The sequence below is a fragment of the Haemorhous mexicanus genome, chromosome 1 (genome assembly GCF_027477595.1).
Source record: "Haemorhous mexicanus isolate bHaeMex1 chromosome 1, bHaeMex1.pri, whole genome shotgun sequence".
NCBI classification, from domain to species: Eukaryota; Metazoa; Chordata; class Aves; order Passeriformes; family Fringillidae; genus Haemorhous; species Haemorhous mexicanus.
In genome coordinates, this window is record NC_082341.1 from 22,705,883 (window position 1) to 22,725,558 (window position 19,676).

Genomic DNA, 19,676 nt, shown 5'->3' on the forward strand with positions numbered 1-19,676 from the left:
CAAGCAGCTGCAAAGCCAGATGCTTCTCAGGAATTTTGGGTTGCTCGTTTTTCTGTGAAAGAAAGACTGCAGTAGACTGGCAGAGACTCGTCCTTCACAAGTGATAAAGTGATAGTTTACTTAGAAATAGGGAGGAAAAAAGGGAATATTTTCCCAAATTCACTAGGTGCTAGGATCTAGGCTAATTCACTAGGTAAGACAGCATCTATCAATTAAGCATGGTTAATTACAGGTTCCTAAGAAGCTCTCAGAAATGATACCCTTAATTGCTGAAAGCAAGTCACAGACTGAATTATAGCACTGTTAGTACAAGTCTCAGCCAAACAGCAGAGCTACCTGGAGTGAATGGTGACACAGAAAATGCAAAGTGCTCAGATGTTAAATTCAGTTTCAGCTGCTGGATCAGAATATTTTATTTATGATGATGGCATTTTCCTCTCCACTAAGAACAGGGGTAGTAATGTCAGATTCAGACAAAGATAAAACCATCAGCCATTAGTAAGGACTTAAATGTAATTTTCTTGAAATTATTTAGTTAAACATCCTTTAACATTTGTGTTCTCCCTCCCTTTTTCCTTCTAGTGCCTTTGTCTGTTTCTTTTTAATTTTTATTTCTCTTCCTTTTCCCTGTACTGTTCTCTGCAAGGTTCCAGTTTCCTCCGTTTCTCAATTTCCTTCCATAACATGACATAGCCAACACTGAAAATGCCATTTTAGCTCCCATTTCAAAGATGCTAGCAGGGTCAAGAGGACTCATACTTCCAAAAACCTTCCTATCAAACTGTCTGTACATTCAGGTGCTATGCATAAGACATTTATCAGCACTGCTATACTGCTTTATGGCAGAACAAGTTCCCATTATCTTGGATGCCACAAGAGGTACATGCATATTCTACATATAGTAGATTAAAACAGAGAATTGCAATAGATTTCCACCTCAAGATTCTGCATACTGTCCATCCTGCCTGCACAGAAAGGCTCAATCCCAATCCCTGAGCAGAATTGCAGATGGCTTGAACCCAACTCACCTAAACACTTGTGTAGACAAATGTGCTCCTGAAACTGAGCTTAGACACTGTCTAATCCCAGTGAACTGTGTTAGGTGGCCTCATTAAAACTCAAGTTCATTTTAACCAGATAACATGCATTAAAATACAATTTGAGCCACAAAGACCTGGGCTTTAAAATCTTACCTAACATACTGTTCTCGAAAAGTACCTACTTTATACTTTAGACTAGACATGACCATCCATTTCCATGGGTTAAACTGATTTATTTTTCAGTAACGTTGCTTCAATTGAGTTAACAAGATCAAAAGCTCCCAACACTCATTAAGTTGCAGGCTAAGGCACATTATCTGGCTGTGCCTGGACACGCACGTGGAGAGGACCCCAAGTTCCAACCTGACGGGCAGGGTGCCCTCGGTGAACGAGGTGCCCACCGCAGCCCCGGGGGCAGCGTTCCCCGCCCGCCGCCCGCCCTGGGGGTGCCTCCTTCCAGCGCCGGACCCTCGGCCAGCCCCGGCCCCGCCGGCCCGGGGGTACCGCAGCGCGTTCCCGGAGACCGCGCAGCAGCAGCGGGGCGCGGACCGCCCCGGGCGGACACGGTGTCTCCGCCGCCCCTCCGAACGCCACCGCAAGGGCCCTCAGCGCCGCCGCCGCCGCCGCCCCGAGCGCTCCGGACGGGGATCGCCGCTCCGCAGGCAGCGCGCATCCCTCGGCCCGGCCCCGGCGCTCCCCGCCTGCCCCCCTCACGCCCCCGCCGCCGCCGCCCTTCCTCCCCGGGGCTCCCCGGCCCGCCCAGGCTCCTCCTCCTCCTTTCTCTCAGCGCACCCTCCCTCCCTTCCTCACGCCCTCCCTCCCTCCCGCCGCCGGCGCCCGCAGCCCCCGGCCGGACTTCGCTTTCGCTCCTCCATCTGCCCTGGGCGCTGCCGCGGCCCCCGCCCTGCCCGCCGTGTCCGGCCGTGCCGGGCAGCCCGGGGCGCGGGGCGCGGGGCGATGAGCCGGGCGGCGCGGAGCGCAGCGGCAGCGGCAGCCGCGGTGTAGGGCTCCTTTGCCGGGCGGGACCGGGACCGTCCCACGGCGGCTCCTCGGGGCGCGGGGAGAGCCCCGGGGCAGGAGGGGCGGCGTCTCCCCGGAGCCGGGGAGCGGCGGTGGCGGCCGGCGGGACGGGGGGGGCGCCCCCCGATGTGTGACATGATCGACTCGCAGTCCGCCGAGAAGATCAGCAGGATGAAAAAGTTGCGGAGAACTTTATCGGAGAGCTTCGGCCGAATAGGTGAGTCCCGGGCCCGGGCCCCGCTGGCGCTGCCCGGCACCCGGGGGTCCCGGCAGGGAGGGCACGGGGGGCGGTGGGCTCAGCGCTGCCAGGCTGGGAACACCCGTGATGACGCCGTCCGCGAAAAACGTTTCTTGGGAAGAAAGCTTGGGAAAAAGCCAACTCCGGTAGCCCCAGCAGTGCTGCATGGGTCTGTGATGGAGTTAGCCCAAAATCGGCCGGGAGGAACAAACTGTAAATGAGAGTTGGCTCACGTGCCCCCGCTGCCGAAGAGAAACCTCCATAGAAAGCAGTCGGTTATTTTCATTTTGTTGCAGGTCTGCTAATTTATTTTTGGTACGGCCTGCAGGTTGTTTTTAGTTTTTTGTTGAGGTGTGAGATGCTGAAGCAGGTACTAGCGGCCCAGTGATTTAGGGGGCCAGACAAAAGAAGTCTATCTGTCATCTGCTGTCAAGTCTTGTCGCTCTGTCACTGACATAAAGCATCCTGAGGTAGCGTCATCTGAATGCCCGTGCCAAGCGCGTTACCTCCCAGTACCACCACACCGTGTTTGGTTTTGACACCAGTTTATTTTGCAGTTGAATTTGTTATTGAGAACAATGCCAGAGAGTTCTGGTCTGCTTGGACTGGTGTTTCTCTCTGTCTCTGGCAGACTATGTTGCTTAATTCACTGTTTAAAGCATTAATTCCCACTGACACCATCAACACGCAGCTGAGCAGGGAGAGGAGGTACCTCAGAGGAGGTGTGAAGTATCCCCGAGCTGGCGGGACAGAGCAGCTGGAGGAAGTGCTGTGACACACGAGAGCAGATGCAGCACCCCTGTGCTTGCAGACCTTCTGTAAGGGCCCTTCCACAGTCCTTACCGTGCATCGTCCATTTGGGAGGGCTTCCCTTCCAGCCAGTCTGGCTGGCAGACAGGGTCAGCTTGCGGAGCTGCTTTGTCCCAGTGAGAGGGTGTCAAGTGCCCGTGCCCAGCCAGGAGCTGTGGCCTCTGGTTCTCCCCCAGTAACCCTACCTAGGATCTGTGCCGGCACACTTGGGCATTTCAATTTTTCACCTGCTGTGTATGCATCAAGCACTGCAAGCTTTTAAGAGGATGATTGTCTTTGAAATCAGGTATTTTTATTGTCCTACTCCAGGATGAAAAAGACTAAGAAAAGCTTATTCTAACTTGTAAACCAGGGAGTTTCAAGGGGAAATGCAAAGTTACAGTTGTAAAGCAAGTCAGCTCACTGTTACAAATCTTTCTGTCCCCATTTGAAAACAGCTTTCACCTATCATCAGTCTTAAACTTGAAAAATACATTGAACTTTTTTTGATTAGTAGAAAAAGAAATGAAGCAGTTGGGTGTTTGGTCTGTTATATGTCTCTGTGCGTGTATAAACACAGAGAGACACTCTTCCACAGAGCTGTGAAAGGGTTTTACTAATGGTGGAAGTCATTAACAAAGAAAATGTTTTGAATGAGGATGCTGCTTTGTTGTAACAGTGACAGTCCTGTTAATGCCTTTTAGGGATCAGGGCCTCTCTGGCTGGTAATTTCTGCATGTTTTATTTGGCTCGGTTGGGTGATCATCTCTTCTTGTCATTTTGCACAAATTAAACAAGCTTTTAGTTTCCTTGGGAGCTCTGGCCCGGTTTTAGACACACGGATATTTATGTCTGAAAGCTCCTCGAGTTCTGTGTGTATGTGTGCAGAAGTGTAGGAGTGTGGTCTGGTGGGTTGGTTTGTTTGTTTGCTGGTGGTTATTTTGTGGTTAAAACACAGCTGCTACCAGCAAGTTTGTTCATCTTCAGATGCTCACATATATTGATCATCATTCTGGTAACTGCACTTCGAGCAAAAAAACCTCTACTATATCTGTGTGAGGTTTGAAGATAGTCCACTCCCTGATACCAGAGCCACAGATAAGCCCAAGCAAAGAAATTCTAAGATTGCATACCAGGAAATCCTTGGTTAAAACGTGTGCTGTACTTAACTCACATTGAAGTGAAGGAGAGAAAACAAAAACCTCATTGAAAAAAGACTTTTTGGGTATTTGACATTTGGGTTTTAAAGCTCGTTTTGTAAGTGCTGGTTGCTTGTTATGGTTAGCAAATTACAAATTAAATATGTATTTAATTTGTAACTTTTTCAGTCATCTGTTCAGCTGTGATTTGTCATAAATAATAAATTCCTGACAGTGGTAAAGGCCAGGCTCGATGGGGCTTTGAGCAACTTGGTCTAATAGAAGTTGTCCCTGCCCATAACACGAGAGTTGGGATAACCTTTAAGGTCTCCTCCAATGCAAACCATTCAGTGATTCTATAAAAGAGTATATAACAGAGATATATTAACTTTTTCTGTTCTGCTTATTATTCAATGTCTGTGTTTTTGCAGGTTTAAGTACACAGCATAGTATCCTGAGCACAGTCATATAAATGATGTGAGAGTACTATGGTGTTTGAATCAAATAATTAGTGAGTCAAACCTTCGTGTGTTGCAGTAGGAAAGATCTGATGATCATTCTGGAAATGATAAAGCACTGTTACACCTTCCCCCAGTGTTGGCAGTATTCCATCTACCAAATGCAATTCTCTCAATACTGCAAGACCCCAAACTTTGGTACCAGATTTGGATACCCAAGTTTTTCTTAGCCTCTTGGATAAGAGTGGTGGAAATGTATCTTGATTGTCGTTTGCAGTGAGCCTTTTTTTTGTTAGAGCTTGCAGGTTAACACTCAATAGACTGCATTTCAGACCCACTTCTCCCCACCAAAAAAATTCTCTCAATTTGAGAAGCTGTAGCTGCAATTAATTTACGATTTTTTTTTTTTTTTACAGTGCACTAAAGTATGTTAGGTAACATTTGAAGCTATTTCCTCACCATCTCTAGACAGTGTAGTTATTCCTGGGGCATAGCAGAGGCCCAAAGGGTACCAACAGCAGCCTCAGGAAGACTTGACCAATTTTCTTTACTCTGAACTGATGCTTTGCATCCACTGGCTTTCCTGGAAGAGGATGATGAAGATCTGGCTCATCAAACAAAACTGGGCTCAGTCCTGTAACTCTTAGAGTACCTAATATTGACAATATTTGTTTTGCTGAGTTGAAAATTGTGATGTGTGAAATTGCCCACTCAGCCAGCCTTTTCCTGAGCATTCACTTTGTTCCATTATGTGCAAATCTGGCAGAGGATGATATAGTGCTGTGGTGTGCTGGGGGAAATGTGTGTGGTCTGTGGTGCTACAGGGTGGCTCTTTGCTGCAGAAAGTGTGTGCTTCCAGCTCTAGAGAAATGAGCTATCTTTGTAGCTTAGGTGCCCTTTCTCCTGGCAGAAATTTTCTGGTGTTTCAAGGAGTGTCCCTCTTAAAAGTTATCTTACCATTAAGAACTTTTATTGCTAAGAAACTGAAAAAAAATACATAATTCTTTTCACTTGTAAGTTTTTGCCAGCCTATTCATTTTTATATGAACATCCATATTAGTTTAAAAAAATTGTTTCCTTGCTCACAGACTGTGTTGACCATACAAGTGAACACATCATAACTACATGTTAAGCAACTTTTAGAGATTCAGTTGACTCACTGTTTAATTTAGGATTTAAACCTTTACTAGGTTTGGTTCTAGTTTTGCCCTTTGATAGTTATGTAATTAAATTATTAGTGAATAATTTAATAAAGCATTAGTCATCTCTTAATTATGTGAGGAGTTCTTAGCTATGCATTTGTTGAAGATCATATAGCACCACAATCACATCTGAGATCACTTCAGCTCATGCCATTTAACTTCTGTTTTCTTATGAGTTTCTTCAGTCAAAAACTTACACCAGATTACAAAGAAAGGAAGGAGGAAAGAGAGAGAGAGAGAAAACATTGCTGAGATTTATCACAGTGTGCTGAAAGCAATCTGTGGCCTTTCTGAGCATCCCTGGGCTTTGTTACTAGCTCCTCACTGATACAAAGGTTATCTCCACTGATCTCCTCTGATGTACATCCACATAGCTCACATACCTGAGATAATGAGAACTTCATTTGTAAACAGTTTATTTTTGTCTGAAGTTCAGCAGATTTTTTTTTTAACAGTTTGAAAAGGAAAAGATTGCATCAAGGAGAAAAAGGCATTTTTAATATGGTTTGTTCTATGAAATATCCTGCTTTGGTGTCTTCTTTGGGAGATGCTATGTAGTGAATTGGTTGAGACTGATATTATTATTAAACAGAATCTCATTAAATGGGTGGCCAGAACTCTCATACTCTTTTTGTGATTTTTAAAAGCCCTCTTTTAGTCAAAGGTAGAAGCTAAAGATAAGCCAAATATATGCAATGGACCACATATTGCCATTTCTTCTTGTTCTGTTACACTGTGAATTTCCTTTTGCTGTCTGTTTGGCTATTCCTGTAGTGTTCTGGTCATGTGAAAATCTTGTGTTTTGGTAAGGGAGAAAAGCTTGTCAGCACAGCTTAAGGTGTGTCATTTACTGATTTATAGCTTGTATGTCATTGTGACCTGAATGGTAATTGGGAAGATTAGAAGTGTGTTCTTAAAAGTGTTCCACATGTTGGGGGTTCTATCTCTCTTTCCTTTTCTCTTTCCTTCTCTTTCTTTCCTTACTCAGTTCTGAGTACCTGGGATTGGCAGTCTGAAAATGTTTTGATCACCCTTCTAAACCATAAAAATGTATTTAACTATCAAAATGTACAATGTGTGCCTCAGATCTCCTCAGCAAAATACCAGGGTTTGTTTCATTGTTTTTATCACTGAGCATGGATTCTAGATGAGTAACTGCAAAGCAGTGATCTTCAAAGGTTTGAGGGAAGCCATGTTTCATGTCCTAAAGAAATGGGAGTTTAAAAGCAAAGGAAGGCTGGACATTCCCTGCTTTTCTGTACAAAGATAACTGGGATTTGTGCCTTGCTGCCCCTGGTGGAGATTCTGGAGGTGCAGCCCCATTTGCACAGGTGGTACTCTGTACCACCTCTGATCCAGCTTCTACAGTTTTGGCATTGCTTTTGTTTTGTTTCTTGTGGGTTTTTTGTTTGCTTTTATTTTATTATTTTATTTCATTTGGTTTTTATCTTAGCTGCCGGTTTTCTTGTTTGTTTGTTTGTTTTGGGGATTTTCAGGTTTTTTTGTGTGTGTGTGTGTGTGTTTTGATGTTTTTCTGTTTTTGTTTGTTTGTTTGTTTGGTTTTTTGTTTTGTTTTTGTTTTTGAAGCTGGTAATGCTGTTGCTCCTGAAGACAAGGTTGGAAAGATGTTTAGAAATTACTAGTGATTTGAAGGCAGAAGGAGCATCTAAAAGAGAAAAAGAACAACTGGAGTCTAGATCCTCAACCATGCTAGGTGCTTAAATATTTATCTCCTGCAGAAATATGCAGGAGTGTTAAGAAACATTATGATGCTTAAATGATGAGGAGGGACCCTTCTGGTGCAGCACTGCATGAGCTGCATGGCTGTTCAGATGACCTCCCTCAAACTGAAAACCTCCATGGTTTAAGCTGAAAAGAAGCAGTGCCATCACCAATGCGATGGTTTATCTAATTTTAGCTCTTCAAGAGAGGGAAACAAAGAGCACTTTCAGGTCACATGCAGCACACAGAGTGCAGTCCCTCGTGGGTCTGGTTGAGAAAAGGAACCAGTCTTGTACCTGTGGACTGGCACAGTTCAGTGCAGATTTGGAAAAATTAATTTTCTTCATATTTCAATAAAGAAATCCAGTATGCTAAAGGAAAACTTTCCATCAGCTTAATCTGTGCTACAGCTGCAGAACTATTCATGCCTTCATTTTCTTACCAGTTCATATATTTTCTGCACTGTTTTTCTCTCCTGTATTTGTTGATTAATGGCTTGTTAACAGTGTAAGAAAGAAATCTCTTCTGCTTTAGTGCAAGCCATACTAAAAATTAAAAAAAAAAAAGAAAAAAAAAGGAAAACAGGCATGTTAGAATGCCTACTATTTCATAAAGAGTTAGTATTTGAAAAACTGCATACATGGTTAGGTGTTTGTTATACTTTTCCTTTTTGAAGTTCAGTCAAGCTCTCCATAAAGGGTTTTCACACTCACTAAGAATTAAAATAAAAACCCAAACCCATCCTTACAAACTCTTATTTTCTTTAACCTGAGAGGATTTTTTTCATAAATATGTAAATTTACTTTCTTAGAAACTCTCTGTGCTGTTCTACATTCCATTTACAGATTCAGATTTTGAGTATAAAATTGTTATTCACGCCAGCCTGTTCTTTCCTATTATAATAGGAAAATGATGCCCTTTTTTTTTTTTAATATTCTAGTGGTTTGTGTTTATTGAAATGCAGTATAGATAATAATTTGTTTTTTCTTTTTATTTTAAAGCCTTGAAGAAGGAAGATAGCAGCTTTGATGAGGTAGGTTAAATGTCTTTGTACCTTACATAGTCCAGGTATGCCTTTAATATGTCTCACTGATGCTAGAAGAAACCCACAGATAGTAGTGTTATGATGTACATGTGAATTAATACATGCATATTGCTCAAACATATTTTAATTTTCTGAATAACTACCAGAACAATATGTTAGTCAAAGGGTCTGCATGGAACACTTGGGGTTTTTTTTTTTTTTTGAATGTTATACATCTGGATGTTTTAAGAAAAGTGACCATTTAAAACTGTTCAGTGCTGAGAAATGTTGCATGCAGGGAAAATACTTTCTAGAACTTTGCCCATGATAATTCCTGTAACTGTAGGCCTGTACTGTAACAGGCAGGGAAAAAACATCCCTCCTGAGAGAATACCTTATGTAAAGTGCTGCTGCACTGGCTTCTTGCTGAGTATGTCAGCTGAGAGAGATGCTTATTATTAAATTAAAAAGAAACCCAACCCAACAGCACAAAAGCAACATCTAGTCTATTGGTAAAGCTGATCCTTGAGTATTCAGTCTAATCAGTTTGGGGTCTTGACCTGTCTGTGATATGATTTGTGAGTTAACGTGTAAAATATGCTGCTCATGATTTGTGCTTGAGAGTTCCAGGTCAGTGCAAGTCATCCCACAGAGCAAGTTTATGCAGGAAGAGGTGTAGGCCTTGCTGTGATGACTGGTGATATTGTAGTCAATGCTTGCCTTGTACTGCCACCATAGCTGGAAGCAAATGGAAGTATTTTCATGTGTTGATGTTGTGCTTCTGGCATTTCTTCTTCATTGCCTGCTGTAAGCTTAAATCCTTGGCTGAATGGAGCGAGATAGCTGTTGTGTAATGCCAGATTCTAGAATAAATAAATGATGATGTAATGTCCTGGATTCTGGATCAAATCAGACTCCATCTCTTTCGAAACAGATCACACTGATGCTCAAATACAGCAGTAACCATATAAATATTTCGTGATTTTCTGACATGCGTTGCAGAAGATGTAACTCGCCTTGCCCCCTCTCAGTTCTGCAGTGAAGGTCATGATGTTGGGCTCTCTTTTCAGGAACTCTGCTGCATTGTGCAGAGGTCCTGACCATTTGGTCCTGACTATTTTATTTCTCTCGTAACTCTCATGGAACTTGATTCCACCCTAAAAGTTGCACCTGTGCAAATAGGTGCAGATATGTGCTTAGTAAACTCTGAATTCTTGTTTTACAAATCTGGTCTGGTTCTGTTCAGTATTTTCTTTTGAAGGCTGCAGTGGTATATCTGTGCTATAATCTGGTCAGTAAGAAGTAATACCTTGTATTAAATTTGACTCAGAATTTAGAAGGATCTATTAAAAAGCGCTGTCATATGAAGATGGCCAATTCTTCTGTCCCCTTCCCTTCCCCAGGATTGTTTATCTGCAGGTTGCATTCATTTTCTTTAAACCTTGTTTTCTGCTTTAACAGGAGACAACTTGAGCAAATTTTTGTTCAAACTCAAGGGGGTTGGGGGAGAAATAATCTTTCAAATATGTTTTTGATGGAATCTGACAGATTGTTGCAATGAGCTACTGCAGAGGCAGTAAGGGACATCTAGTGGGAAGGGTACACAAAAGAATTTTCTTCCATTTCCTGTAAATATGGAAGAGCTTGATGAGACATTTGCATCAACTGGTTCCATAGTTTTAGCTGTCATTTCTTAGAAGAAAAAAAGTGTGTTGAGATTTTATGTTGTCCTTATTATCTCTTCAAATTCTACACGGTTCTTGGTGATTTTCTAGCCTAAAGTGTGAATCAGAGAATGAGCTGTACCAGGTACCACTTAATTCCTTTCTTTTCAAACATCCTGCAGATCAGAAGATGAAACAGACGTTGGTAACAATAATGTACCTGATTTAATAACACCTACTTCTGAGGAAGACAGAACCTGTGAGCAGAGGAGTGGGTGCACATATTGGTCTTAGGAGGCCATCCTGAAAAACACTACTAAGAACATTTGATATTAAAAAAAGCAGTCTAGTCTTCTGGCTTGTGTATATAGTGTTGCTGTAACAGGGAAACAGTTTTGAAGGAAGTTAAGATGACAATAAGTGGGAATATCAGATAAGGATAGGAGAGAGAGGGAAGTAGTTTTCCAAGCTATCCAAAGCTGTCAGCTTTGTGCCTCCTGCTACAAAAATGAAATAGTCAACTATTGAAACAGAAATTTCATTTAATAAGCAGCACATTCTCCTTGTATGGTTAGTGAAAAGATGCTCTTTTATGTTGCTGACAGATGCTGTGTATCTCTTCTCAGCCTGTGTTTCCCCTTTCCTGAAGGGAGGCTGACCTGTGAAGCAGTGCTTGAACAAGGAGCAATGAACTTGCAGAGGGACTTTATGCTCCTGACAGGTAGAGGTGGAGGACTCGTGTTTTAGCCTTTCAAGTAGTGACCAGAACACCAGGAGCAGAAGCTGACTAGCAGGGACCTGCCTGAAATCTCTGATGGAGGAGAAGGTGGCATGAAGAGGAAGATGACCCTTCTAAAGCTGCAAGGTCTGCATTTGCAGCTGGATCGGGTGTCACTTTATTCTGAGCATTGTAGGTGCCACATGAGGCGCTTAATTGTTTGTCTCTCAGGAACTGAGGGCAACAAATTGAGCACTTCAGTGGCTCTTAATTCTACCTGCTTTAATTGCTTGCAGTAGCTGAAAAATGTACAACACTGCAGGAAGTTTTCTGTCTTTGAAGAGAAACTACTAAAAATGAAGATGTCAGACATGATAGGCAAGTGTACCACATAATTGCTTTCTGTCAGTTATGAAATTAATCTCTCCAGTAAATTAGGACCAAAAGAATCATGAGCAGTGGATTCTGTGATTAAGTTATGTGTTAGAAAATACTTTTATTTGTAGAATTGTTTCAGGGATCTTATTGCTGTGTTTAGGCCTACCCATAAGGTGAGAGCACAACAATAGTGTGAAGGAGTAGTGTAAGATTTCTCACTTTTTAATACCTGCTCTTGTGTTGCTTTGATTAATTTTTAAATGAAAAAAACCCCAGTTTTCTGTAAGTGATGCCAGCCTTTGCTTTGGTCCAGGAGAGAACACTGAATTAATCAATTTAATGGATTTAGTGGTAGCCTGCTCACCTTCCTAAGATGTTGTGACATCTTCCAGAGACTCATATGAATAAAGGAGTGGATACAGACCACTTCTACAGTCTTTCATTTGAAGCAGTAATCGTGTGGTTTTGTTTTTTGCCTTTTTAAACTTTAGCCTCTTCCTTTTTGTCATACTGGTCACATTGTGGGAACTGAAACATAGTGTCAGTACATGCTGAAATCAGTGGGAAGGTTCTCAGTGTTTTCAGTGGTTTGTGGGTTGGTTTCCTCTGTCGTGGAGTATCATGGGAGAGGGGGGCTGTTCTTGCCCATTTTCAGTTTTTTCAATAAGGCACCTTTTCCTTGTGTCCTTAAATGTACTTTTTGTATTCTCTGAAAATGGCAAACTGAACCACCCTGCAAAGTAGCTGCCCTGTTTTTCAAAGCAACCTAAGTTTCACACTCTGAGTGTAGGCTCTGGCACAGTTAGCATCTGTTTTGTTGTTTTAGGTGAAGCTCTGATTATCTACACTGAATATCGTGATAGAAAATGAACACCTCTGAGGAGCAGCTCTACATGAAAAAAGCAGTCTAGAAACAAATAAGTGTTCCTTGAGTGAACATTTTGTTTGTGCTTCAGTAGTTTGTCACAGTTTAGATTAATAATTTCCAACTATGAAGGATTGCTTTGATGTATTTGGACCACTGGTGTAACAGGTCCACTCTGCCTTATAATGATGGAACCAATTTCTTTTTCATTACAATGTGATCAAGGCCAATAACAAGTGGCTGAATTGTAGCATAATTTTTGGAATAACAGCCAGTGTTGATGTTGTGACTAAACTCATCTCAAGGCTGGTGGTAACCTACTCCTTTGGTTAGCTGCTTGCTGTTATGATTTATTTCTAAATTTTTGTCAGCAGTCACAAGCTGTTGGTTCTTGTCCTTCTGTTGTTGGTTTCTCCAAGCCCTTAAATCATGTTTTAAGACCTTCAGTCATATGTGTGCACACTAAATAAATTAATATCAATGTCACAATGAAATCAAAAGAAAATAATCTTCAGACTCAAACATGAATTTTGTTCATTTATGCTTCTTATAGTGAGTTTTATTGCTATTGTTTAGCTGTATTTTAATGTTGATTTTTGTTGATATCAAGATATCAGTAAAAGGCCATCTTTAAGGCCTTTTTAAGGCCATCTTTCTTAGGAAATTGGGGTACTGTGATTGTGCCTGCTGCATGTGTAATGCAGACTGACTTCACCCAGTAACTTTGAAGCTGGCTGACACTAGATGCCTGGATGCTTGCTGGAGAAGCATGTGAGCTGGCTGAGGGGTAGAGATAAGAATCTCCTCTGATGGAAAAGCTGAAATGCAAGTTCTTGTGAGCCTATGAGAATGCAGTTGGAGGTGTTATGAATACTCTGACTTCAGCAAAATCCTTAATACTCATCTACTTCTTACTACATGTAGAGTCTCCAACTCTGAGGAAGCCAAATTTCATTTATTTCACTCATGGAACAACTTCTGTGTGTTTGAAGTGGAAGTGTGTGAAAGGGGAGGGAGTTCTGCCAAGTTACTTCTTGATTCTGTAATGTGCTTGCTCTCACAGTCTCTCTCACCCCAAATAAAAAGGGTACTCCCTCTGTGGGATGTTGGCATGAAAAATGTCTTGGTTTAAAGGACACCCATCTCTGAACCAGAATTTTTGCATAGAGATTATTTTGACTGAACAGTTAAAGGAAAGGGTGTAGTTGGAAAAAAGTAAAGCTTTGTAAAGCATGAACAAGAGGCATTTGAATGCCATAATGCAGGTGGCACATAATACACTAATAACTTCTGCATGTTTTTGCTATTTTATTTCTAGTTAGCAGCTTGAGAGAGAAGTAAGTGCATGTATGACAGAAAGATAAAAAACCCTTAAAATTGAATTTGGAAAAAGATGCCAGAAATATAGGTGTCAAAGCATTTTCTAAATAATACTGGGGAACTGGGTCAGAAAAACTTCATCTGGTAGTTAGGTTACTTTGCCAAATGTGTACAAAAGTGGTTCAAGTGTCTGGAAAAATGTGTTTGTTCAGATGTATTATCACAGAACAAATGAGAGGAAACATAATTCCAGGCAGAAGACAACTCAGTAGTGGAAGCTGCTGCTTTTAAGTGTTACTTGAGGCAAATATCTTTTTGGTGACAAGAAGGTGGTAAAGACTCGATAACGTAATCTGATGCAGGAGGACCACCCTCTTGGGTTAGAAAGGTCTTTGTGTGTCTGATAAAGATCTTTCCAGACTGCCACCCTTGGGAGGGAAGATGGGTGGGGATGATGTTGTCTCCTGAGCCTGTACATGACAGAGATTTCCCAGGAGATGGTTGTGTTCCTACAGCTCCTAATTCTATGTCTTCTTTTCCCCAGTACTGTTCTCTTACACTTCTGAGGATCTGGTGTTGGTCCAGTGGTCCCCTAGTAGCAGATGGCTTAGACATCAGCTTGCCCAACACATTTACTGGTCTCTGCAGCTCTTTGAGGCCATTCCAACAAAATATGAATCCAAATTTTGTCTTAGTTCTTAGGACTGCTGTGTGATGCTAATGTGTAGCAGAATCAGATGCATCTGTAGCAGAATAGTGCCAGCATTTCAGGTCTTAGAAAGTTGTCTTTATCTGCTTTAAGGGAAAGATTGTTTTCTCTAGATTCATAATATTATTAGCAATTGTTCTTCAGGTGAGTCCGAGAACGAAGGGCATCAATGGGAGAGAGCAAATATTGCCATTCTGCTAAAGCTTCTTACTGCATCAGCTGTGGGACAGATGTGCTTTCTGTGGGATAGAAGGGACATTGTTCTCTAAAACCCCTGGTTTGTGAAACTTCTAGTGGCTTAAAAATGCCCAAATCTTGGGCAGCCTTGCACAATTTCTTGGAGATTTTCTTATATTTATATGGTGATCAGGGATTCCTGTCACTTCCCTGTGCAATGTTGCACATGGAAATAAATCAGGTTCTGGAAGGTGTGAGACACTTCAGAAACAGATCTAGGTGACCACGATGCAAGCTGGTAAGTAACTGAGAAGTGGCAGGAAAAATGTGGCAAGAAAAACTGACTGTGAAATATCTGCTTTGTTTTGCCAGTTTCAAGGCTTTGAAGCAAAACCTGAGACCATGTGGAAGGTTTTGAGATTTACTTGGCAGTGACTCTACCCATTCAGTTCAGGAATTTTTCTTAATGTTGGGGGATAGACCTGGCCTTTAGGAGATGAAAGTTTGAGAACACTCTTTTGTAGCTGAGGAAGAGCTTTAATCTTGGCACATCCCTTAAATCTGTGGAGTGGCAGTGGTTTGAATTTTTGCCTCAGCCATCGATGTGTTCTGTTGTGTGTTCTGCTGCCTGTTGGGTTTGGCGAAAGTGCATCCTGTTACCTTTTAGAAAGTGTGTAGTGTTTTCATGACATAAGAAAGTGGTTAAGTCAAGTGTGAACCTGCTTACTCTCCCTTTTCTTCTGTAGAAACTGGATGGAAGAAGGGCTCTTGTGACTAGTTAATATGTCTGTGTCCTTTGCTTTTCTTTGAAAATGGATGGAGCAAAGGAGCAGAACTTGGTCCGAATCTGTGTCTGCAGCAGTGGCTGGTGAGGATTTGGCCAAAATGCTGACATACATAGCTCTGTTGTGATCTGCAGGCAAGTGTTTTAGCTATCAGAGAAACACTGCAAAATGAAGATGAATTTCCAGGCTACTTCTCTCACTTGTGCATGTGTATTTTGGGATGTTTCTGCTCATCAGATGAGAGGGTGTATGCATTCCAGGAATGTGGATTCTGAATGTAAGCTGTTATTATTTTGATCAAGTATGCTTACATGTAAATCCTGCTCTTTATTTTCTTGGGACATACAGGATATAGTAATTTATTGATAGATTAAATAGAGAAACAAAGCACAATATGCTATATATGGGATCCATACCTTCTTGTTCTTGGCCTTGTGGGAAATCTCCTGATTGTGAGGCAAAAAATAATCATGTCACTTCCTTGATTGGTCTGTCTCTTCCATCTACTTTGTACTGAGACATTATTGCTTTTGTTCTTTTTTTCTTCCAAGCCACACTACAAACAGAAATATGACTATATCTAAACCTTTTTCTCATGAAGGGATCTAAATGAAAATTATCAGTCTATGTTTTAACTTTCCTGAGAAATTCTGCATGTATGCTGCCTCATCTGCTGTGTGTCACAATATTGCTGACAGCCATATATTTGCAGGATCTCATCCACAGTAATCAAAGTTCTAAGTCAATTGACATCTCTTGTTAATTATTTGGAAGGGATAAGAAAAAAGAGATTACAGGCTTATTCAAACAAAATGGATTTTATGTACACAAAACAATGTCATTTTGATGATATTAAGGCTTAAAGAAATTGCTATTGCCTTCCACCTCTTGTTCTATATATTCTGGAATTTACCTTTTTCCCCTTCCAGCAAACTTTTCTACTTCTAAGCCAGTTGAGTCAGAGTCCTGCTAGTACTTCTTATGTTCATTTCAGGTATGGAAATTCTCCTTATCAGGTTTAAAAATTCAAACTTGAATATTACAGGTTATTTAAATATGAAATATTGGCAGTAATTGAATAAGTAAAAATAAGTGTGAATGCTGCTGAAAAGAATGATAAATGATGGAAGCAGGACTGCTGAGAGAACACATAATGCATTATAACCAATTCTAAGTAATAACTGGAATTGATTGTGTTTTGGGCCCTCTGAGGTTATTACTTCACTTGAATTAAGTTTTTCGATGGAATCCACATGTTCATCTTCTTAAGTTTTGAGAAATAAAAACATTACTTGCTTTGGAAAATGTTCACTGATGTGCCAACCCAGGAAATCCAGTGGCTTACAATATTTTCCTTATTGCCATGTACTCAGCAGGGCTTTTCTTTGCACATGAACTTCTTTGATAGCTCACGTGTACTAAAAGGTGTTTCTCCATACTAAGGTGTTTGAGGCATTGTCCTGTTTCTTTTAGGGAGGATAAACTTCTTGTTGCCAGTGGATTATTATTGTACACAATCATACTCAGCACCATTTTTTAAAACGGATCTTTACCTTCCTTTTTCTCTAATGAGATGCACGTTGAGACTCAGGCATGGTGATCCTGAAACTGCACCTGAGGGTGGCTTTGTGCTGTTCTTGGACTTGTTTTCTGTCATCTGTCTTGAAAATTCAACACTGAAGGAATTTCTCTGAGGTCACTTGCTGTGATCTGTTAGGTCAGATATGCCCTTCAGCTTTGAGATCTGGAAGACTTTTCATTATGCCAAATGTGTTGTAAGAAGTAGTGCAGAAGTTACATATTTTGGCTTATTTTTCTTAAACACTGTTTCAGATGAAGAATTCTTCCTCTCTGTATTGTTAGAAGGAGAACATGTTCAAATTCGTAGAGAGCTTAATCATTAATTATTTTTATCTTTATCTCTCCATTAACAGTTATTGTTGCTTTCTGACTGAGAAACATGATCTGTTTCTGACAGAGGAACAAGATCTTTACTTCTTACTTTTTTTTGAAGTTGTTCTATTAATTTTTGTTGTTTTGTTTCATCTTTCTTTTTTTTTTTTTGGAAAACTACTTATGCAGACATCTATCCCATCCTCCTATGATATCAGTATGTCCATCCTTTTCTTTATCTTTTGTAATTGGTGGTCCCCTTATAACAATTTCTGGTTTAATTTTAGTTATTTCCTTTTAACCAGTATGGTGACAAAAGCTGCATCACAGTTCAAGCACAGTGCACTTAGCTGTTGGTTACTTAGGCACAGATATGCTTCTTTGATTTCCTCTTTTTGCTTTCCTGTCTGTGCCTCTTTTCATTGATAGCTTCGGCTCAGTGTAGTTACCTACATTCACTGTACGTCTTTATGCTGCTTGTCCTGTTCTTAAGCTGGTGTTGTCACCTTGTCCATGGTGACCAGGATGTTCTGAAGTCCTTGCCAGATGTTGAGTTAGCTGCAGGGAAGCCCAGCCAGGGTGGGAGCTCCTGTCCTGAGTGGAGTGGGCAGGGAAGGAGGGAGCACCTGTGGGCTGCTGAAGGCTTCTGGCGCTGGCAGACACTGCCGGAAGCCACGCAAAGTGTGGGTCAGTAGTTCTCATTTACTTATTGGCCTTCTAAACAGACAGATTTATTAAATGATCTCCAACCTGCTCTCCTTTGTCCATGCCAATTACTGATGCAGTTTTACAGTTAAAAAATAGCAATCCATGCTTGCTCAGAAAAAGTTTTTTAGCTTATCCATGCAAAGAATGATGCCAGTTGCGTTTGTCAAATTGATTATCATTCTTACCATGTCCTGGCTTGTGGGAAGTCTCTCATGACTGCAGGTTTGTTTGGTTTGGAGAGAAAAAAAAGATTTTTTTCTTTAAAAAAATAAAGAAAAAAGCAGTGATTATTTATTTTAGCTTTTCATGCACAGAGAGGAACCAGATACAAACAGGATGTTTGTTAGAGGCATCTCCTGATGACCTTGGAGATGCACAGAATTCCAGAAACTAGAGGACAGCATCTGGAGAAATACTTGAATGGTTGTTTTTTCCCCCACTTGTTTAGTTAGTTATTACTCTGGTATGGCTCATTTAAATGTGATTTGTCTGGCCGTCATCAAATCATGACAGAAGCTCAGAGAAGATGAAGGGAAATGCCTAATTTGCTTGCCCTTGAAAAAGATATGCTGTAGGACTTCAGGACTTTTTTCTGTTCAAATCAGTAAGAAAATGGGATTTTTATCTTTGAAAGTAAATTTGCAGTATCTAAACAGTTATGAGTTAGACTGCATATATTTTTAATATCTTAAGAACAGGTTTTTTTCAGTGGTGTGGAGAGAATGCTTAGTCATGCATTTTATATGGACATAGAAAATAGGCTCAAACTATATGATGATATTCAACAACACAAAACTGTGATATTCAATAAAATGTTTCTTCAAAAGTAAAACAAAGTTATGTAAGAAAATTCTATTGTACTTGAACAAATACTGTCATGGAACACAAGAATCCTTTTCTTAAAGTTCTGTCTTGTGCACTCATTTCTACAGTGTTTTAACTGGGATGCTCTGGTAGGTTTATTCCCAGCACTAATTATTTCATTCACCCACAGGTGGGGCAGAAATGATGTAGACTTTTACAGTCAAAGTGATGTTTCATTTTGGGGTTGTCAGTTAAGCTTCAGAGAGGACACCAGTGTGAAGCCAGTCCCCTGGGACTCAGCAGAGCTCAGGAGCATATTTAATACTCACTGCTGAGGAGGTGATTTCAAGAGGCCTCTGGGGTTCAGTGGTGATGCAAGACTTCAGAGCAGGTATTCCACTGTGAGTGGATCCTTATCTTGGAAGCCTATGTGAATTTGGTTTACTTTATTGTTAAGTTTTGGGAGAGTGCCATGGCTATCTTCCTTGTTCAGTTTCTATTGCTTGTGAAAATCAGAGAGAAGGTCTCTTGGAGAGGAAGGTAAAAAATTGAAAATGTAATTCTTTTTCCTTGTGACAAAGAACATAGATGGAATATGAGATATTCAGTTGAAATATATTCGTTACAATCTGAGTTTGCTTCTTAGCCTTCTTCAAGATTTCAAATAATTAATCAGGAAGAAATTGGATTAAACTGCCATCATCCACAACACCACCATTTTGCCTCAGGACCACGTAACTTGCACCCATGGTGTGTCACAGTGTGTCACAGTGTGAGAGACAGCAACACCCAGAATGAACCCCGTGTCACTCACCACGGCCTTTAGCTGGGTACAGGATGGAATTTTGCCTGGAGTTCCAAAAGAGGCTCAGTCTCCAAGTTCAGACCACACTGTTCATTAAAACCTATTATGCTGGGAACTAATCCAGCTTTGCAGAAAAGAACCTGGGGGTCCTGGTGGACATGAAGTTGAATGTGAGCCTGCAAGGTGCCCTTGCTGTGAAGGTGGGTGCTGGTATCCTG

The 19,676-nt window shown here is 41.2% G+C and overlaps 1 protein-coding gene across 4 annotated transcripts in view; it reads left to right on the plus strand.

Moving 5' to 3' along the window:
• The first annotated feature begins 2,015 nt into the window (after positions 1-2,015).
• Positions 2,016-19,676, plus strand: part of CDK14 (cyclin dependent kinase 14) — a 344,690-nt gene continuing 327,029 nt past the window's right edge. For 2 of the 4 annotated variants that reach the window (XM_059842986.1, XM_059842993.1), the window contains exons 1-2: positions 2,016-2,277; positions 8,610-8,641. In XM_059842986.1, the coding sequence (XP_059698969.1) occupies positions 2,187-2,277; positions 8,610-8,641 (123 nt within the window). In that variant the 5' untranslated portion in view covers positions 2,016-2,186. The remainder of the gene's footprint in view (positions 2,278-8,609; positions 8,642-19,676) is intronic. The other 2 variants (XM_059842976.1, XM_059843003.1) reach the window with 2 other exon arrangements.